Source organism: Euprymna scolopes, chromosome 15 (assembly GCF_053919585.1).
Source record: "Euprymna scolopes isolate OS-2025 chromosome 15, ASM5391958v1, whole genome shotgun sequence".
Lineage (NCBI taxonomy): Eukaryota > Metazoa > Mollusca > Cephalopoda > Sepiida > Sepiolidae > Euprymna > Euprymna scolopes.
In genome coordinates, this window is record NC_136496.1 from 100,562,212 (window position 1) to 100,583,287 (window position 21,076).

Sequence of the window (21,076 nt, forward strand, 5' to 3'; positions counted from 1 at the left end):
GTAAATTTCTAATATGAAACAAGACGAATATAACTTTAAATTTAAACTTATTATTAGGGCTATGACAACAGAATATTCTTATCATTGTTTTGACTCTCGAGTATATATTCGACACTGTTAGACACAGTAAATCAACCGAGAAGCACATCACTCTATATAAAAGCATAAAAATATCAACGGATACACACTCGAGAGTCAAAACAATGAAAACAATATGCTGTTATTCTAGCCCTAGTTATTATTTCAGTTTTATTTCTACAAAAGACTGGACTTTTAAAATATTTGATAGTCAGCTCACAAATAATTTTTACTCCAAAAACTTTTAAACAGATTTCCGTTTCTTTTTGTATTCCTTTTCTTACCTGTCTACACAAGTTACACAATAAGAATGACGGGATTGAGGGACGTAATCAGAGAGGTGGGAACTTTCTACGTTGTAATCATCCAAACTAACATAAGACAAGAGGAAGAGATATTAACTCACTCTTTGTTATTCGGAGATTTTTTTTTTTACCACTTCCACTTTATTAGGCTTTGCCGAACTAAACAAAGAAATGAAATAACTCTATAACTACATATTTAAGGTTTTAAAAGAATTTAAATTGGTAATTGTATCAGAATGTGGAATTTAAAAAAGAATCATTCATTAAATCAGAATCGGAAAACTATTGGAATCGTCTCATCACTAAGTATGATTTAACAAAAAATGCATATTTCTAAAGGAATATCCACATATCTTGTGCATCCATCAAAATTAAACTTTATCGTTATCTCTACTATCATATAAAGGTCACTTTGTGTGTGTTTGTGTGTGGTTGTGTGTGTGTTTGTGTGTGTGTGAGTTCTTTCCTCATAGCTTCCCAAACAGCTGAGCCTATCTTTTGCAAATTTCACACACAGCTAATTTATATGTCTGGAAATGTTCGTAGATATGTTTTGTACAGAAATTCATCTGATAAGTATCGAAAATCGAAAAAATCTGACCATAAAAGTAGTTTTTTTTCCTTATAGATTAAATAGAATAATTTTTACAGGCGAATTTTTATAAGTTACACCGGCAAGGGAGATAATAAAATCTTAGCAATGGTTTTCTCTTAAGAAAAAGAATTATTGGCATTTGGAGATATAACTCAGTTCTAGAGGATTCGACTACAGATCGAATAATCCCGGGTGTACCTCACCGTTATATTTTATTTTCTCATTAATGCGTTCAATTTACAATGAAAGAAAAGGTACCATTTAAACTCGCCCCAAACATTTCTTCGTTTGCATATTTTAAAAATAAACATTAATAAAAAGTGACTTTTCCAGAGAATTTATCGTCAGGCCCAAATATCAGCTGATGTGATATTTTAAACAAACACAGACGGAATTCAATAAACGATACTATCATTATTATTATTATTATTATTATTATTATTATTATTATTATTATTATTATTATTAATATTTTTTTTTGCGAATTAGCCCAGAAACTAATATATCATGTTTAAAATAAATTAAAACATCACGTTTAAGCGTATTGTACGACCGGGCAACGCCGGGCGTCCAGCTAGTCAAATATAAAAATAATAGGAACATTAACTAAAAATTTTGTAATTTATATTGTACATAATTTACGAAAAATTTCATAGATTTATTTTTTTTATTTTTATTTATTTATTTATTTATTTATAATAATAATAATAATAATAATAATAATAATAATAATAATAATAATAATAATAATAATAATAATAATAATAATAATAATAATAATAATAATAATAATCAATTGTCTGAGCAAAACTAAGTAATTTTTAAGTGGATTTTAGCAAAGTATTGATTGCCAGTTTACAAATGGTTTTTACTCAATAAACTTAACGAATTTTAACTTTTTACATTCCCCCACTTCATCTCTCCATATAAGCTAAAAGACATATGAATAAGAGTGACGCGATTAAGTGACGTATGCAAAGAGGTAAGAACCTTCTACGTTGGGATTGTCTGAAATAAGAAAAAGAAGCGAGGGGGAAAAATCGTTATTAATTTGCGTCACTTGCTCACTCTTTGTTATAACGTAGTAAGTTGGAGGTTTCAAACATTTCGGTGAAAGCCTACTTTTTTTTTTCTGTATTAATCTGTTTACCCAGTTCTGTGGATTTATTTCATTTTATCATAATACTTCTTTTGTCTCTTTATGTCTGTAACCAGAACTACGTCGCAGTTCTCAAAGATATGACAGTGGAAGAGACTTTCCCGTGGGTCCTCGCAACTCGCTTATATCCGGGTTACATAGCACATTAACACAGGCTCTGATTTGGGACCAGAGAAAATCTCTCTTGTATCTGTTTTTCTTATATTCGGATTTCTGATATCCGGGTTCACACTTTCGTTTCTAAATACCGAGAATAATATTTTAATGACAAAAATATGCGCTGTGTACATATTTTTGATTGTTTGTCTATTTATCTATCATATCCTGGTCTCCTTATCTCTATCCAAAGTATGCGACTAAAAATCCCTGATGCCACGGCTAAACTTAAGAAGCATTTTATTTGGCTCGAGTTTTTGACGTCATTATCTCCATAGTTACAACCCAAGTGACGTCATTTCTAGCATAATTGTTCACTTTTTGAATACTTTTTTTAAAACTTACGTTGCACTAAAAAAGGGCTTTCGTCGTTTAAAATGTTATTGTTTTTTTCTTCTTTTGTCTATTATTTTTCTTAAGTTTTGCGGATATCTTTCACTTTAGAAACTGATGTTAAACTTATGTCTTTCATAAAACAAGAGAGTTACCCATATTTATAAATACTAGCGGGGCCTGTGGAAATTCCACACCGGCATCTTTCATATGTAATATATTGCTGCTGGACATTCTGTGGACGTTCAGCGTGAACGGAAACCCCTCAATATTATTGTAACCCTTTTGTTAAAACTGTAAAAGTATTTATCTAAGTAATCTGGTTAATGTCGTATCAGAATATATGTGGTTATTACGGTTTATCTCCAATATTCTTATAGGAGTCTATGACATATTTCCATTGTATGGACGCCCGGCGCGAACGGACCCCCCACGATATTATTATAACATCTTTAGACAGAACAGATACTACCCTTAGATCCTAGCCAGAAAACCAAAAAGATATATTTTAATTTCATGTACGGACTAAAAGCGATATCATTATTATATTATTTTTTTAAATATTTTTTATATTATTTTATTTATTTTTTTTACATTACGTCTTCGGTGATCGGGAGATCCTATTTGTTAAAAAGAGGATCGGAGGTGATGACATATTACGAAGGATAAATTAATGTATCTATATATTAATTTATTTTTCGTAGTATGTTATCTTCTACCATCTTTTTTAACTCTTAAGCTACGATGGTGTTTTTACACACATTGCCTACGATGGGTATGATTTTTTTTCATATCACATAAAATCATATCTAAGGCCTTTGAAAAGGAATTTTTTTTATAAAAAAACAATACAAACATTCAAGCATCGGTTTCATTCATTGATTAATGCAGGGCAAAGAAGAATTCCATAGTCATTGAGCGCCATTGTCGCAGTTGTTTGTAATAGAAAAGTAGGTGTTAAAAAATTAACAGCCAGCGTAGTCTAAGCGATTAAGGGATTTCCTGATTGAATAATTTATAATCTGGAAGCCATGGCACACGTACGTACGTACATACGTACGTACTTTAAGGTAGTACGGTATTAATATATAGATACATATAAATATTACATCCAAAAAATGTTAATAGACTGCACTAAAATGTCCTTTAAACGTTTCTCCTCTTTTGTATAATTGTCTCCGGAGTTTTACAATCCTTTCACGCTTGTTGTCTTGTTTTCAATTACTTGTAATCAATTTTTAAAAAATGTTTCTTCCATAAAAAAATAAAATATTTCGATGGTAACAATTCGACACGTTTTCAATGGCCGCCTTCGATTCCTGAATGTGTTTTAATAATGTAGCTAAGTTTCGCCCAATGTTTCACGGGTCGTTGATGGGTGTTAACCGATGTAGACCCCGTACGTTTATCTGAAATAGAAAGGAAGAAAACCAGAGTAAATAAAGAGTGCTTATGTGAATATTTGGCGGCAATAGTCAGAAATTCTTGGACTGGTAATCACTGCTAAACATTTTAAATAAGATTCCAATTTTATGTTACTTAGATTTTTATTTGGATTCTATTCTCATCTCAACATTTCAGTCGATGTAACCTCCGACTTTCTTCAGGTAAAACTTATCACACTAGGAAATCTTTCTGTCAAAGATGGGAATCTTCGCAGAATTTCGAACGGAGCCCTTTATTTACTTCACAGGAGTAGCATGCTCTTGTTTCGTCAGCCATGCTGAGTAAAAGTCCTAAGTAATTCGCAACTGTATTTAAAGTGTCGCCCGTACTGAGAATTGAACCTTGAACCTCTAGAAGAATGTAATTTTTACAAATGAATTTGTTACATATATTATATATTATACATATTGTACTTGTATAAATGTACTTGTATGAATTTGTTACATATATTATATCTTATACATATTGTACTTGTATAAATTCATAAATTCCCAACAAAGAAAGCGAATGCCATGGTCGGAATTGAAACCAAAACCTTGAGATTTCCATTTGGAGTTTCTACACACTTATTTTGATTTTCTTTCAAACTAGTAGGCAACCCGCCGTTGCCAGGGCGTAATATACGCTTAAATATGATATTTTAATTCATGCAGATTACGTATTTATTATTATCAAGACAATTCTCGATATATATATATATATATATATAATTATTTACTATAATAATTAAATACCTACAGACACTAGTGTTTCATCCTTTTGGCAATCTTTAGTTCAGGGTGTCACGATTACACCAGTCGATAGATTCAAACACGGCAACGCGAGTCATCTCTGGCTCGATTAGCAAAATTTTGGCCAGTTTTTTAAATTTTATTTTAGATTTTCACATTGTCCTACTTTTCGAAAACGAGTTCGACCAGTAAAGATGCTGTAACAGAGCGCGGATGCACGTATGCAATGCAAATGCATACGAAATGCGAAATGACGTCACTGTAAGGAAAAAGGAGAGAGAGAGAGGGAGCACGTTAGAGAAGACGATAACGTGGGAGATGTCATAGCCGTAACGCGAAATCACGAGTGACGAGAGAATGAGGAAATAAATGTCGTTGTTGCATGAAAAAGTTATTATTTGTCTTGGTCTCCTTTGCGAAGTAGACTGTATACAACGTATAGGTCCCGTGTGTAAACGTGTTGGTAATACGACTACTTGATGATTTCTCTGGGACATTCTTGACGATAAGCACGTGAACATGGCTTTCATTAACACCAAAATTATTCATATGTTCGACATGATGGTTAAGAATTTCGGGATTGAGCTCGAAAGCCTAAATTTTGCACCGGCTCACAATTCAGGAGTGACATTCGAGAACCTCCATTCGGCTTCGCCCCGTGCTACATTTCATAGGAATGTAAAGATGATTGTCGTGAGAACTCGTTTTTCGAGAGGTTGGAATATTTTTGTACTTTTTTACTCTTTTTCGCCCCAAACAAGGTATATTGCCATTTTTAACATAATGGACAACTAGTTGGGATCGTGTCAAACAGGGAACTGTGGGAAGTTGAGCAGCGATATATCTATTCACATGACATTTAACCTTCTGCAGGTTAGTGCAGTCTAGGAAGCAGGAAATAAGGAGAGAATTCCAAAGTCTTATAGTCCGAGGGAATACACTATGAGTATAGAAAACTTCTAGGGGTTTCTACTGCGAAGAAGTGGAAGTTTGATGCTTGTCGGGTTAGTCAGGGGTATACACGTCGAGGGGGCACAAATGCTACGAGTTCATCAGAACATATTCCATTAAATACTTGCAAAACAGACACAGGGATACAACATTGCGGCGATGGGACAGGTTGGGATTTGGTTGAGAGTGTGAAACATATGTTCGAGACTCTTTTTTGGACTCTGTATGGGAGTGAGGGACTACTGGTAGATGAACCAGACCAGATGTGACAGCAATACTCCTAGCCTGGGCGAATGGTGGTTTTGTAGAGATACAGAATATTGTCAGGTGTGAGTTATTTTCTTGTACGGTATAGGGAGCTTACCTTCTTTTAAGCTCACCTTCTTTTAAGCAATCTTCGAAATGTCTTCATGTTTCATGAGAGGACTTTGAACGAAACGCTTTCAGATATCGTATTATTAGTCAAATAAATATGGCCTAAGTAACACACACACACACACACACACACGCACACACACACACACACACACACACACACACACACACACACACACACACACACACACACACACACACACACATATATGTTGCCGGGTTCGAATCTATAGACTGGTGTTAATCGTGACACCCAGCACTGAAGATTCCCGAAATGATGAAACGCTAGTGTCTGTAGGTATTTAATTATTATAGTAAATAATTATGTCAACCCCTTTAAGAAACTTGTTTCTTATGGTCGAGTACTTTCAGTTGAATTATTCGGTCAATTTAGCTCTTATGCATAGATCATCGTATAATAATTAGATCACTGTAGCTGACATAAAAAACATTTAAAAATAAAATATTTAAATTCAGTGTTATTTCTTGCAAAAAAAAAGAAAAAAAAGAAGAAAAGAAAAAAGAAGATATGCGGTTAATGGTAGCCGATTGGATACAGTCTTTGCTAATCGAGCCAGAGATGGCTCGTTTAGTCGGATTTGAATCTGTCGACTGGTGTTAATCGTGACACCATGCACTGAAGATTCCCGAAAGGATGAAACACTAGTGTCTGTAGGTATTTGATTATTATAGTAAAAATTATATATAAACATATATATATATATATATATATATATATATATATATATATATATATATATATATATATATATATATATATATATATATATAATCATCGACATACAGTCCTGTTTCGTTGTATCACAAGTCATCAGTGCCGCTAGACTAGCATCTCTCCCAAGCCAAGGATTGAACCTAGAACGGTCGTGTTGACCATGGAATCGACGCCCGTCGGAATGTCTATTTAATAGTGCTCACATCGCCTGTTCGTAAACAAACAAACCACGAGCTTCGCATTTTCAGCCAATTAAGTAGTGGGTGAGATTATTTACGACAGTGCTCTATCCAAAGAGGGGGGCTTAATATATATATATATATATATATATATATATATATATATATATATATACATATATATATATATATATATATATATATAGGTTTGGTCTTTCTGCTATATATTAGGTTATATATAATGATCTCGAGAATTGTCTTGATAATAATAAATATATAATCTGCATGAATTAAAATATCATATTTAAACATATATTACGACCTGGCAACGACGGGTTGCCTGCTAGTTTGAAAGAAAATCGAAATAAGTGTGTAGAAACTCCAAATGGAAATCTCAAAGTTTTGGTTTCAATTTCCGATCATGGCATTCGCTTTCTTTGTTGAGAATTTATTAATTCATACTGGTACAATATTAAAAAAAAAAGAAAAAAAAAAAAGAAAAAAAAAGAAGAAAAGAAAAAAAAATATGACGAAATGAGACAAATACTGCAATGTATTTATTACGTTAAAAAATGATGACGGAGGGACAGTCGAACAAAATTTCTAGCAGAGCTGTTACAATTCCACGGTTGCTTTCGGATCTCCTCATAATATAACAGGCCCATTAATTGAAACAAATACATTGCGTAATCGCCAAAGCTGCTGCAAACAAGTTAGGCTCCCTCTACTATGCTCGGAAATTGCTCACACCTTATGCATGGGCGAATGGCGAGATATAGGATGGGATAGTTATCATTCGCCCATTCATTGAATTCTTGCCAAATCTGAACTTGTGCGTTTATCACGAGCCCCCCCCTTTAGACAATGTCTAAAAAAGAGTCTCAAATCTAAAAAGAGTCTCACACTATCAACTAAGTTCTACCCCTGTCCATGACCGCAATGTTGCATACTTTATTTTTTACTTGGGAGTCACCATTTATCAAGGCCAGAAGGTCACTCGAGGATAAGGGTTAATGAATGTAAGGTGGTAGTTGTAGTAATCGTTAATGGCGTAAATTGCGTAGAATTTTATTATTTATTAGGACGACATAACAGGAATTTGTTTACATTAGATTTGAACGCTACCATGTTGTATTTAGCCGGGAAGCATGTCAGTGGAACAGTGTACCAAAAGCGACCAGTTCTGGAAAGAAGCTTTTTTTTTTCATGGAATCTGCGTTTATTTTAGGCACAGATGGAGAGTGGGGAAAATCAAATATAGTGGTTGTAGTTAGCCAAGTGTATTTTGTGAAAGTTTGCCAAGCAATGTGGTTCGATAGTGTCTAAAAAAAGTCTCAAATCTGATACGTCTCATGCTATCAACCAAGCTCCACCCCCTGTTCCATCACAGCAAGGTTACATATTTTAATGCAATGTGTATTGATAGACATTAAAATTTAATGCAATGTGTATTGATAGACATTAAAATTTAATGCAATGTGTATTGATAGACATTAAAATTTAATGCAATGAGTATTGTAGACATTAAAAATTTAATGCAATGTGTATTGATAGACATTAAAAAAAATGTGATCCTTAAAATTCGTATGGCTTGTCAAATAATGATTTGTTACATACTTCTGACTAATGTTTTTGAGCCTTTCTAAATTCACTTGCATTTCGGGTTCTTCCTGAGGAGTGATCACATCGTCATCTCCATCACTGTCACTATAGTCAACAGCCGGGTCCTCAAATTCCTCTTTCAATGCCTCAATATTCAACGCAGAATCCTCGTTTTCTGTAAAAAGAATAAGACATCACTTTCATATAAGAACATACAAACGAATAAATGAAAAAAAAGGGGGGTGGGTAAACTCAGAGAAAATTTTAAATCAGCTCCCCAAAGCTGAAAACAAATTTAAAAGATGAATGTGAAAATGGAACCCAGAAAACAATAACATCGCCGAATTACCATTCACTGGAATATCCTGTCCACTTAAAGAGAAAGAGCGCCAATTATCTGGAAACATTTAAACACACTTTAAATTGTATTTGATTGACTGTTTCACAACATCCAATCAGATTTGAGGTAGCATAGCCCTAGGTTTCTCATCACAAAAAAATCTTACTCAAGAATCAATAAATATATAGTAAAAAATAACACAAAGAGAATGGAAACGCCGATCTCAGACTTACGCAGAACATCATTTGCAAATAATAATTTGAAATATCTTTTATTACTATATATATTCACAAGAGCTTTTATCTCGAAGAGAAGTAAACTTTATTACTTTGAAATGTCCAGATATTGCAGTAGTAACAGGCAATCTTCTATCTCGGGAGATAATGACATGCGCCTTGCTATTTCAGCGGGATTGTCTTTGGGTATCTTCGAGCGTGGCTTTGGAACCCTATTCGGGAATCACAGTCTCTGTTGCATGAGCACAAGAAGAAGTGCGGTATGCTGGGCTCTGCAGCCTCTTAGCGCTACTTTCTGCGCCGTCTCCTGTTCTCCAGCATCATGTTTCTGTTGTCATCTCTACTCCCCACCTCCTTGTCGTATAGCATCCCGCCAGGCCGTCGCGGCCATCTGCCAGCTGCTCCCACCTGCCCGGGTCGATCCCCATCAGTCTCAGGTCGCGTTTGCATACGTCATTGTAACAGAGAGCCGTGCGACCTCTGGGACGCTGCCCTGTTGCCAGCTCGCCACACAAGACAGCCTTGGGGATACGCCCCGTTATCCATCCGGTGGACAGCGGAGGTTGCGCTGACAGAGGTGGAGCACGCCGAAGCACCTAGCACGCCCCAGTGTTATTGACTTTGTCCTGCCATGTAATGCCCAGGATATAAGGACTTAAAATTTGTTCAATGAACAAATAAATAGACAATTCTATAGTGGAGCAAGGTGAGAAGATAAATGAGATGTAGAAACAACGATCACTTCATTTCATTACAATTATTATTATTATTATTATTTATTTGTGAAAACAGCACAAATATGACAATCGTACATTTTTACTTATGAATGAAATGTTCAATTTGTAAAGGTTTGAATGTCAAACTCGAATCCATTTGAACTCGAGTTCATAAAATTACGGTCCGTTGACCTTGGAGAAGGCATTTGGTAACAACCCAAGACATCTATCAGAATAGCCGGAGCTTAAAAACCCATGTTTGAAAAGAGATCACGTGGCAAAAGGGAGTTGCGCCGACAAGCGTTAGTTATAAGAGCTATATAACTAACAATGGGCGACAATTCGCCATGTAGATATTATTACTGGAAACTGCAACGGGCTGTGTTTGTGTGTGAGAGCTTCTGCAGATACCAGAATTTTGTGAATCTGTTTCCTATAATTCTATGTTCAAATTTGAATAATAGTTGTATTTGTTCTGTTTTTATATGTTTTTTAATTTTATACACATACACACATGTATACACGTGCACACACACACGCACACACATATTATATGTATCACAAGTTAGTAGAACAATTCACACGAAAGTGTTCTATCGTAGTCATATTTAAATACTATTCATCAATCTATCCACTCGGGATACTCCCTTTCGTTGATCTAGTCAGCTTGGAAATAGGAAATACTCTTACCTATTCTGTCATAGATGTCGCGGTTAACTACCTGACGAAGGCCACAGGAATAGTTGACCGAAACGTCAACTATGAAAACGAGGATAACACTCAAGCTAATAAATAAATAAATAAATAAATGCATAAAAATTGTTCTCTTGAATTTGAAAATAAGTTATATTATTGCTTACTGTAGTAGACGTCATTCCAGCTGTATTTCATGTGGTTTACTATGCTTTCGCCTCTTTTTCTTAATTCAATTCGTGTTTTTCGTAGCGCTTCTTTATTCGTTTCGATTTTCTTCTTTTTGCTTGGAATATCCTAAAAACAGAAGCGAAAGACGGAATATAATTAGTGAGGTTTGCCTTTTTATAATTGCCCACCTGTTTTATTATTACGGTTTATTTGTTTGTTTGTTTGATTGATTACAATATGTGAATGCTCATTTCTACAACTCTTCATCCGTTGGTGAAGAGTTGACGCTAAACTCTGTAATAGAACACCTTCACAAATTATTGCTTCGTTAGAAAAAAGTTTTCTTTTAGTCGAAATGTAGCCATTAGCTTTTTACCAAAGCCAAGAGAAAAATCGACGAAGGTATTTTTTTTATGGAAACTGTTCCAAACACGACATGAAACCACTTGACGTAAAGAGATAAAAAAATATTTCAAAGTCAAAAACTTGCCAACGATAAGTGTTAGATGTAATAGATTCTGAATAAGAAAAACAGCAATTCTTCTCCCTTTATCAGAAATACCGATCATGGAATGTGAGGACTAAGCAACAAAATAATAAAAAGCAAAAGTTACGAGGCTGCCGAAAGCAAACCCAAGGTCCACTTTATGCTCTCCGAAATTTCCTTCCTCTCTAATTCATAAAGATGTGGCACAAGGCCTGCGGTCGATGACGATAAGCCAGCACACAAAGTAGTGCACTTTGATCCAATAAAAGAATTCCCGAAAAGCGCGATCGGTGAGCGTGTCTCAGGCAATTAGTTGTAAACTAATTCCACAACGCGAGAAGATAAGGTACGAAAGAGTGGACATCTTAGAGCTGAGCAGAACAAATAAGACAACCCGAAAAAAAAAAAAAAAGCCACCATCGTCACAATAGCCCAGTCTCTGATAGACTGATTGTCAACGGCGAATTCTCGATTGGTATAATTGGTGTTAGTAAGGAGACGGCGTTTCTCGCCTCGTAAAAAGAAAAAAAGAACGTCATCCACATTAATATACAAGTCGATTCGTATAAAGTGGTTCTCCTGAAAGGGCAAAGAGAACGTTTACTTGTTTCTTAATACTAACGTACGCGCGTCCATATTGTAATAACCAAATAAGTTCTTCAATCCACAAGCACCCATATCAAAACGAGATCCTTCATCGTCCGTAAAAATAAAAAAAATCACATCAAAACACGTACATCAGAATCCAGAATTAATTTGTGAAATTAATTTTAAAATCTATTTTGTTTATTTTTTATTTATGTGTATGTATGGACTGACATGTAGTAACTATTAGTTAGAGTATCTTCTATTTGATTGAAATATTTGGCAATTTGAGAGTAATATATGTTTTATTTGTGATTATCAAATCTAATACTAAAAGCAAATGCTGTTTCACCGATGTATCCACTATCTGGACACTTTAATTAAAAAAAGTAACATTTTTAAATACTATTGCTCATCCCAAACAAAGCATATTGCTACTTGGACCTAAGGGGCTACTATTAGGGACCATGTTTAGAGATTAGTAAGGAGATGATCGATATGTCGGTTTATTTTACATTTGAACTTTTGCATGTCAGTACAGCCAGGGAAGCAGGAAGCAGAGAGGGAATTCCAAAATCTAAAAGCCCTAGGAAAAAGCTCTTCGAACAGAAGGCTTTCAGGCAACTAGGGATCTTTACAGTGAAGGGTAGGATTTTGTTGCTAAACGAGTTTGTCGGAGATATTTACGCCGAGGGGGTACAATGAGTTCATCGGAGCACATTCCATTAAAATACTTGTAAAATAGGCACCGTGATGCAACATTGCGACGATAGGACAGGAGTTGGAGCTTGGTTGATAATCTGGAGCCTATTAGATTAGAGACTCTTTTTTGAACTCTGTCCAAGAGGGAGAGGCAGATACACCAGCCCAGATGTGACAATAATAGTAAAGGCATAGGTGAATGGTGCCTTTTAGAAACAAAGGATACTTTCAGGTGTGAATAATTTTCTAGAACGATAGAGGAAGTCCACCTTCCTTGCTGCAGTCTTAGCAATCTTCTCAGTGTATTTGTTCCAGTTTATGTTGCCTGTGAATGTTAAACCAACGAGTTTCAGGGATAGCTTCTTAGGTAGGGTGTTATTTATTGTTAACGATGACTGAGAAGGTTTCTTGTAATTGTTAAACGAAGGAAAATTAGTCGTAGTAAGATTAAATGTTACCATCTATTTACATTCCCATTCCACCACGAACTGGAGGTTGTTTTCTAAGAATTCTGCCATTTCTTTAGATATGTCTACATCCGTTTTTTCCTAATGCCTATTGTAGAGCGTTGTATCATCAGCAAATATACAAATATCAGATACGATGTTATCAGGGGTGTTGCTTATAAATATCAGGATTAATAAATATCCAAGGATCGACCACTGATTCCCTCCCGCATTAATATCATGTTGTTTGGATGTACAATCATCAAGAACAATCTGGATTTTCCTCTTGTCTAAGAGGCGTCTAATTATATTTAACATTTGTCCAGTAATGTCATTGGATTTAATTTTCATTAGAAGCTCTGTATGTCAAACCTTGTCGGAGGGTTTGACCTTACAAGGGCTACGGCATTACCTTTCCCTGACTCATACAATGCATAGTAAATGTGGTCAGAGATGACCGTTAATATAACTACAGTAGAACGACCTTGCCTAAATCCATACTGTCGATAAGAAGCATTAGTTTTTACAAAGTATTCGACTAGTCCTTGATTCATAAATGGCTGAAACGTTTTCGCGAAGTAGAGCAAGGAAACTGATAGGATGATAATTGAGCGGGTGATTTCTTTCAGCAGAATTCTTGTACATTCCAGCTATCAGGAAAGAACGATTCAGCAAGGCATTTGCTGTAGAACTTGGAACGTAAAAGGGCTAGCTGAAATGCGTATTTCTTAAATAGATTAGATCAGACCCACACGCCATGGACGTTTTTTTTAAATTACATTTTCACCCCAAACAAGGCACATTGCCACTGTGGTGTAGGGGGCTACTATCAGGGGCAGCAACTACTGGGGCACTATGTTGGGATTTGGGCAGCAAGATGTCGGTTCACGTTACACTTGAACTTCTGCATGTCAGTACAGTTGGGGAAGTAGGGACCTGGAATGGAATTCCAGAGTCTAGCGGTTCTGGGGAAGAAAGTGTCTAAGTTTTCTTTTTATGATATCATGGAATGAGAAGGTGTGATTACTAAGACATCAAGTGTGACTTGTGTCAATATAATGAAATTTGTGAAGGAGATTTTTGTGTGGTCTAAGGTTGAGTTGGAGGTGAATAGCCGGGCAAGTAGTTCAGAGTTCAGTCTTCTCGGCTGCCGTGCAAGCGACCTCTGATCGTTGGAAAGTGAAAGAATTACTGATTGCCATTTACGTACTACACCATCATAATCCCCCCCCCAATCGCGAGCTCTTATCTTGTGCGACTCTATACGTTTTCTCGTTATTTTTGTACCCTCCCTTTGGCTGTGGCTATTTCACTCTTCAATGATTTTTAACATCTATATATTTTTACATGCTTGTACTTATATAAGATTTGGCTTATCACCGGAAGGCATAGTGGTAATAGTACTTGCCCGAGCCACATGTATGGATAAATTATAATCTGTACAGGGTTAATACACAAGTCTTCCTCGACAAGAATATAACTTGTCTAGCAATGGTTTACAAAATCATTATTATAACTAACTAAAATTATATAATTAGAAGTCAAATATTTTCTGGTATATATGGCGAGAGAGCATCTACATTGTCTTCTCAAAGTACAGAATAATTAATGGGAACATAGTTCCATAACCACAGAATAGATCAATGTAACATTCGACCTTCTTTAGGCGTATCTTGTCGAACTCGGAAATGTTCCCGTCAAACTCGGGAATTTTTATGTCGAATTCGGGAATTTGGACAGAACGTAGCGCAATGGTTAGAGTACTTGGAAAAATCAATTGTAAAAGTGATATTCTCCTAGAGGTTCTAGGTTCAATTTTCAGTTTAGGCGACCAAAATATACAATTGCGAATTACTGAGGACCTCTATCCAGCTATAACAGACGGAACGAGAGCATGCTACCCCCGTGAAGTAAATGAGCTCGACAAGATATACCTGAAGAAGGTCGAAGGTTACATTGAACGAAATGTTGTGAAAATGACACTCAAGATGAGAACAGTAGTCCGAACAATCCAAATAATACAAATGACCAATCCTCATCTAAAAAATTAAGAAACTTAACAAAATAGATACTATAATATCTACTCCTCCACCCACAAAAAGAAGGGGGTAATGATTTGGAGAATGGTATGATAACATAACGATCCAGCGAGTTGAGTGAAAAAGAGGCTTTCTCAACCATGTTGAACTCCTAACAACATCTCTGCAAAAAATCAGATTATAGTTGTGGACCCGACGGCTAGAGGATACCTCTTACTGAAATCGGAATCTCCTCTTCATCCGTTTCAGAATCACTCTAGACCCAGTGAAAAAACAAAAACAAAAACAAAAACAAAAAAAAAAACTCAACTGCCCGAGAACAAGAATGGGATATTCCAAAATTTCTATGATCTGTAGGATTTTTTTTAAATTATCAGAACTCAATGTAGAGGGGTGTAGCGATGGAATTCTGTATTACGGTCGTTCAAGCAAGAAATCATTAATTGCTTGATCGACTGATTTTATAGTGTCAGTTTGTTGTCCATCCATTGGATGAGACAACATTTGTATAGGATTGACTAGATTACAAAAACATCCTTCTAGTCGGTCCTTTATTTAGTTAGTCAGTTTTAGTTTGTTCACTGATGGTTCTACTATTTTGTTATGTTTACAAGGACGAGTTGTCATTGCAAGCCAGTTCGTTGCAACTCTCAGATAAGTTTAGCCATAAAGTTGTGAAGGAGTCACCACACAAGGTGGGAGGGGAGCTTCATTGTTTTCCCTTTCATGTCGATTTCGGATTTTAAGACTTCAAGCTGCATAAACCACTCCACCCCATTTCTGACAGATCAGATTAGGCTATAATACTGATCCAATCATCTACGAATATGAAGTGGAGAACCATATGATGCAACATTACCTCGTCTGCCCTCTACTGCCAAACGGGTACAGGTTGAAAGATATTGTGCAATAATCCAAACGACTGCGTAAGAAAGTGGGGAACTGTTGTACATCCACATGTTCCAAAGACACAAAGAAGAACAGAACAGATAGTACATTATGAAAAGGAGAATTTAACATCTAAAATGTTTAGTATAATAACTAAAGAACAGATACTACACATTATTCATCTGAATTGAGCGTTGAAAGATAGTAAAATAGTCTGAAATAGTATAGCAAACCGAATTACGCATTAAACATAGTAATAGTATATTTTCGGATCCAGACCTACATCAAATCTCAGTTAGTAATAAATTACAATAACGTCTTACCTTCTTGATCGATTGGTGATTGGCGACGTTAAGACGGGCAACTTCGTATTCCATCTCTGTTCGTACTAAAATTATGTAGAAAAACACACACTTAGTTTGTTTTGTATTTCGTGAATTATTTCTTTGGGGTATTTCTATTTTTTTTTTACCTAGCGTCTAATATCTACACTAAATAATCATTGCCCGAAATAAATTCTGCTAATACCATAGTTAAAATATATCCCTAATTTACTTTTCTTTTTTTAAATAATTCATCCAGTCTCATCTTCAAATGATTTTTCTAATCTGATCTGACAATTTCTCGCAGAGATATATTTATTAGGATAATTCAAATTAATGAAAACTCTTTGGTTTCGAAATGACATCATCAAGTTTATCAAGGAAAAAAAATGAGTGAATCTCTAGTTTACTCCAATATTAAAAACTGCTCATAAAAAGAAAATAAACAAAATGATACAACATTTTTTATTATGCACTTCTGTGTTAGGTTTAAAAAAGACAACACACATGTGGTAAGTGTAAAAAAGATAATGCACCAAAAACTACGCACATTAATTCAGTAGTTTTGTTATGAAAACGAAATTTATAAGTAAAATTGCTTGGCGGCCATTTTTGCCTTCCATTAAAATCAATAGGCAAGGGAGATAATTTAAACTGAAAATTAAATTAAACAACACCAAAACCACAACTTCACTGTTAAGAATGGCTTTCTAAATTTTATTTTTTACAAACAAAAATACTTTATGTAAATTTTGGTGTACAGTTTTTTTTTAACTTAACACATAAATGTATGATAAAATTTTTGTGCACTTTCGTTTTTTGAATGTTAGGGTCAATCTGGAGAAGCACTCAAAATGTAATAACCTGGACACGTCGTCAGATGAGGTCGTGGTATACTGTTATAATGTTTTCCTAATTTATTTTTAAAAGTTTAGTCATAATTTTATCTAATTCTATCTTAAAAGTTATTTTTTAAAAATCTGATTTGGCAACTTATCAGATAAATATATTTATTAGGATAATCCAAATTAAGAAAAAAATCTTTGGTTTCGAAATGACATTTTTTTCATAAAAGAGTCACCACTTATCAAGACTAAAAAACAATAATATTTCTTACACATATTCTTACATATATATATAGATATATCCTTACACACATTCTTACATATATATATATATATATATATATATATATATATATATATATATATATATATATATATATATATATATATATATATATATCCCTAACTTTCTTTTTATTATTATTACTCACTAGGAGTTTTCACGCAGGCCATCATCTGAGAATTCTCTTTGAAAACAGCCTGTGGTGTGCTCTGGAGTTTGAGTGACAAGCCCCTGAGATTTCCAGTACTCACCATCTCTTTAGATAACATTTGCAAATTATTTTACGTTATCGCAAAAGTCGTCTACCATTGATTTCTTATTGATAGTAACTACTGGTCTTCAACGGGATTTGGTTAGCAATAAGCCTCTCAAAGGCCCCAATACTCTTCGCTCTCATCCAGTAGAGGTCTGATTACTGATTTCTCTCCTCCATCTTTCCATCCGCCTTCATCAATTTATGGTGACAAAAAAGAGGCGAGGACGTAGGAGGTTAAGTTATAACTTCACAGTTTCAGTTTTAATTCTTGTTCTTCTTGTTCCTATTATTATTATTATTATTATTATTATTATTATTATTATTATTATTATTATTATTGGAATCTCAACTTTTGTAAATTTTTAGTTGGATTTATTTCTTCAACATCAGGTCAATTCCTTTGACGTTAGATATTCAAACTGTATCTTAACACTTTCGCCGTTCCTAACAGGTAAGCCATTTTCAAAGTTGGGAAAAGAAATTATCTCGTCAATTTGATTAAGTAATTTATGGTGGCTTTTCGTTATGGACTCAGTGGGATTACCTTGTCTTCTTTACATTTCCATAGTTTAATTCCAACTACAGTTCTTGTCATTTATTTATTTTGTCATGTTTTTCTCTTACACGGTGGTATTGAAACGACAACTTATATCAAGGATTATGCAAGTTCTTTTGTTTTTAAGACAAAATATGTCGAGATTGAAATATTCAAGGACTTTATCAGTTTGTTTGTCCATGTTCCAAAGAAGTTTGACGTCATTTTCCAACTTCTGGTTTATGCTTATACTATCTCTAATTGTGGTCTAATTCATAAAGTTTGCATATATTCCCGTGTAGGACCTGAGCGACTTTGTAGTGTTTCCATTATTTATATTGATGTAGAGCTAGCATAAGGTATTTTCATATAATCTGCGATACTTTTTCCCCCCTTTTCATTACACAATCTGCTCATCAGTGATTCTGCAGTTTTGTCGATGTAGCGTTTGATGGATCTAATTCGAGTGGCTTCTTCCTGCACTACAATTAAAGTGCTTTCAGTAGATATTTTACGATCATCCGTAACCAACCAATTCCAACTGTCATTATTTCTAAATTTAGTATTCGTGAAGGAAACCTTGTGTAGTTTTTTTTCCAAATAATTTCCACCTTCTCTTGCAACATCTGACCCTTTTTCACTACAGGTCTCAATATCTTTTCCCTTTTCACTTCATGAAGAAAAGTTTCATTACGTTTAGAAATATATTTAGTTCGACTTCTTTCATCTATATCTCCCACATCTTCAGCACTTAATAAGTATCGACCACCTTCTTTTCTGTGTAGATACAATCGATGTAATCTCCTTTCTTAACAAAAAATCACATAAATTTAAGCATTTTACGTGTTTTTGCGTTCAAACATGTTCATTTATCTACATTTCAGTTAAGTATACTAATGGTATATCGAATGATAGTTACTGTTCTGGTATTGATGACATATACTGTATTCTGATTGTGGAGGTGCGATTAAAGAATAACCCTTAATCTTCTGAATTTTCATTTTCATGTTTTTAATCTTACCGACTTCCAGTATCCCCAAATATTTGTAGCCTCTCTCGCTGTAAACACTCTTTATCAGGTCTGTTGTTGAAATTTCAAGGCTATCTGAGTGGATGAGCTTGCCTCTTTTTATTACAAGAATAGCACATTTTGGTGATGCTAAATTCCACCCTTATGCCATTACTAAACAATATGACCGTATTCATCCATGAATAGTAGATAGCTGGCTGAAGGAAGTCATTTTCCAAATTCATATTCTGCTTTCACATTCCGTAAAAGAAATGCCAACCGAATCAAACTGATGATAAAAAAAAAACAAGGGGGAAACACCATCGCTTGGAAACTCCCTTTCTTAATTTTTTTATTTTACCTAATGCAACAATTACTGAAGTTAAATTGGTTTCCCAATTCTTCATACTATTCATTCGGGTGTTGAGGTGTTGGGGTGTTGCGGTCTATTTCGAAAATATTCAAACATTTGAGTCCACATGACACATTCTAATTCATTTAGATTCTAGTCAAGTATAACAGCAGTTCCTCATTCATGGGTACTAAAGATATTATTATTATTATTATTATTATTATTATTATTATTATTATTATTATTATTGTTATTATATTACTCCTCGGAGTAGTCATCCAAGCCATCATCAAAAGTTTCTCTTATGGTATTATCTAGAGACTGACTGACAACAAGTCTCCCCATATTTCCAGTACTCTCCACCACTTTCGATAACCTTATCAGATGAATTTGCGTTATCAGAACAACCGCTTACCATTGATTTTTCGTTGGCAGCGACCACTGGTTTTCACTGGAATTTGGGTGGTAATAAGATCACCCAAGGTTCCAGTCCTCTTTGCACTCATCCAGCGGAAATCTGGTCAGTACTCTCTCCTCTGTCTGGCTAGTGCTTTCTCTCCTCGGTTTTTCCATCCTCTTTGACCTTCCTCACTAATTTGATGTGGCGCCAGTTTATAGTATCATACGCACACATACAAACAGAAGCGAAGGCAGGAGCGTGGAGGGGGGGATTTTACCGTTTCAGTTTTCATGATTCCATGTGATGTTCCTTTGTGCTTTAAGTAGCAGTTTTTCTATGTCCAGTTTGTGTCTGTAACTCATATATGTTAGTCTCCGCATTCAAGAGTTTTCCTTAATATTTCTGAAGTTTTCATTGTTAATATCCGTTGTATCTTCTCACCCCCCCCGGTTCCAATCTCTCTTATTCTTTTTCCAAAGTTTTTCGGTAATATTCCTAGCGTTCCTACTTATTAGTGGTGTTATCTGGACTTTCTTCATCTTCTATATCCCTTTGAGATTTCTGACCAGTTTCGTGTATTTGCTCTGCTTCTCCGTCTTCTTGATCTTTAACCTGTGGTCTGCCGAAACGGCAAAATCTACAATCTGGCACGATCTTCCCTTCTTGTTAACTTTCACAACATCCGGTTTTCTTATTTTGATAGATTTATGTCACATAGGATATTTTGACTTTTATTTTCCAGTACTGCTGCCATTTTGTGCTTGTACCAGTTGTCTGGGTGTTCATGATGCAGTTGTGTGCATAACTGCCAGTGTACTGTCTTCCCCCACTTGATCATGTCTATTTTGATATTCTTGTTGAACTAGTTTGCTGCATTCACTTATTATGTGATTTATTGTGTCGTCTCTTTGTACACAGAATCGAAATTTGCTGTTTTCTTGTATGTTGTTGATCCTTGCTGTAGCAAGGTTGGCTCTAATCGCGTTATCTTGTGCGGCTGTTACTAGGGATTCAGTTTTCATGCCTAAGTTTCCTGAGACTTCTCGTCTCTTGCTGTGATAATTATTCTTTCGGTGTTCTGCATTTGTATATTTTTAAAATATTTTGTTATGTTTGTTACACAA

The 21,076-nt window shown here is 34.9% G+C and overlaps 1 protein-coding gene across 1 annotated transcript in view; it reads right to left on the reverse strand.

Moving 5' to 3' along the window:
- Positions 1–3,443: 3,443 nt before the first annotated feature.
- The window catches only part of LOC145294039 (uncharacterized), an 87,656-nt gene continuing 70,023 nt past the window's right edge, over positions 3,444–21,076 (reverse strand). The window contains exons 8-11 of the mRNA XM_080141027.1: positions 16,273–16,337; positions 10,799–10,928; positions 8,662–8,821; positions 3,444–4,035 (exon numbers count right to left, since the gene is read on the reverse strand). Of these exons, the coding sequence (XP_079997153.1) occupies positions 4,032–4,035; positions 8,662–8,821; positions 10,799–10,928; positions 16,273–16,337 (359 nt within the window). The 3' untranslated portion in view covers positions 3,444–4,031. The remainder of the gene's footprint in view (positions 4,036–8,661; positions 8,822–10,798; positions 10,929–16,272; positions 16,338–21,076) is intronic.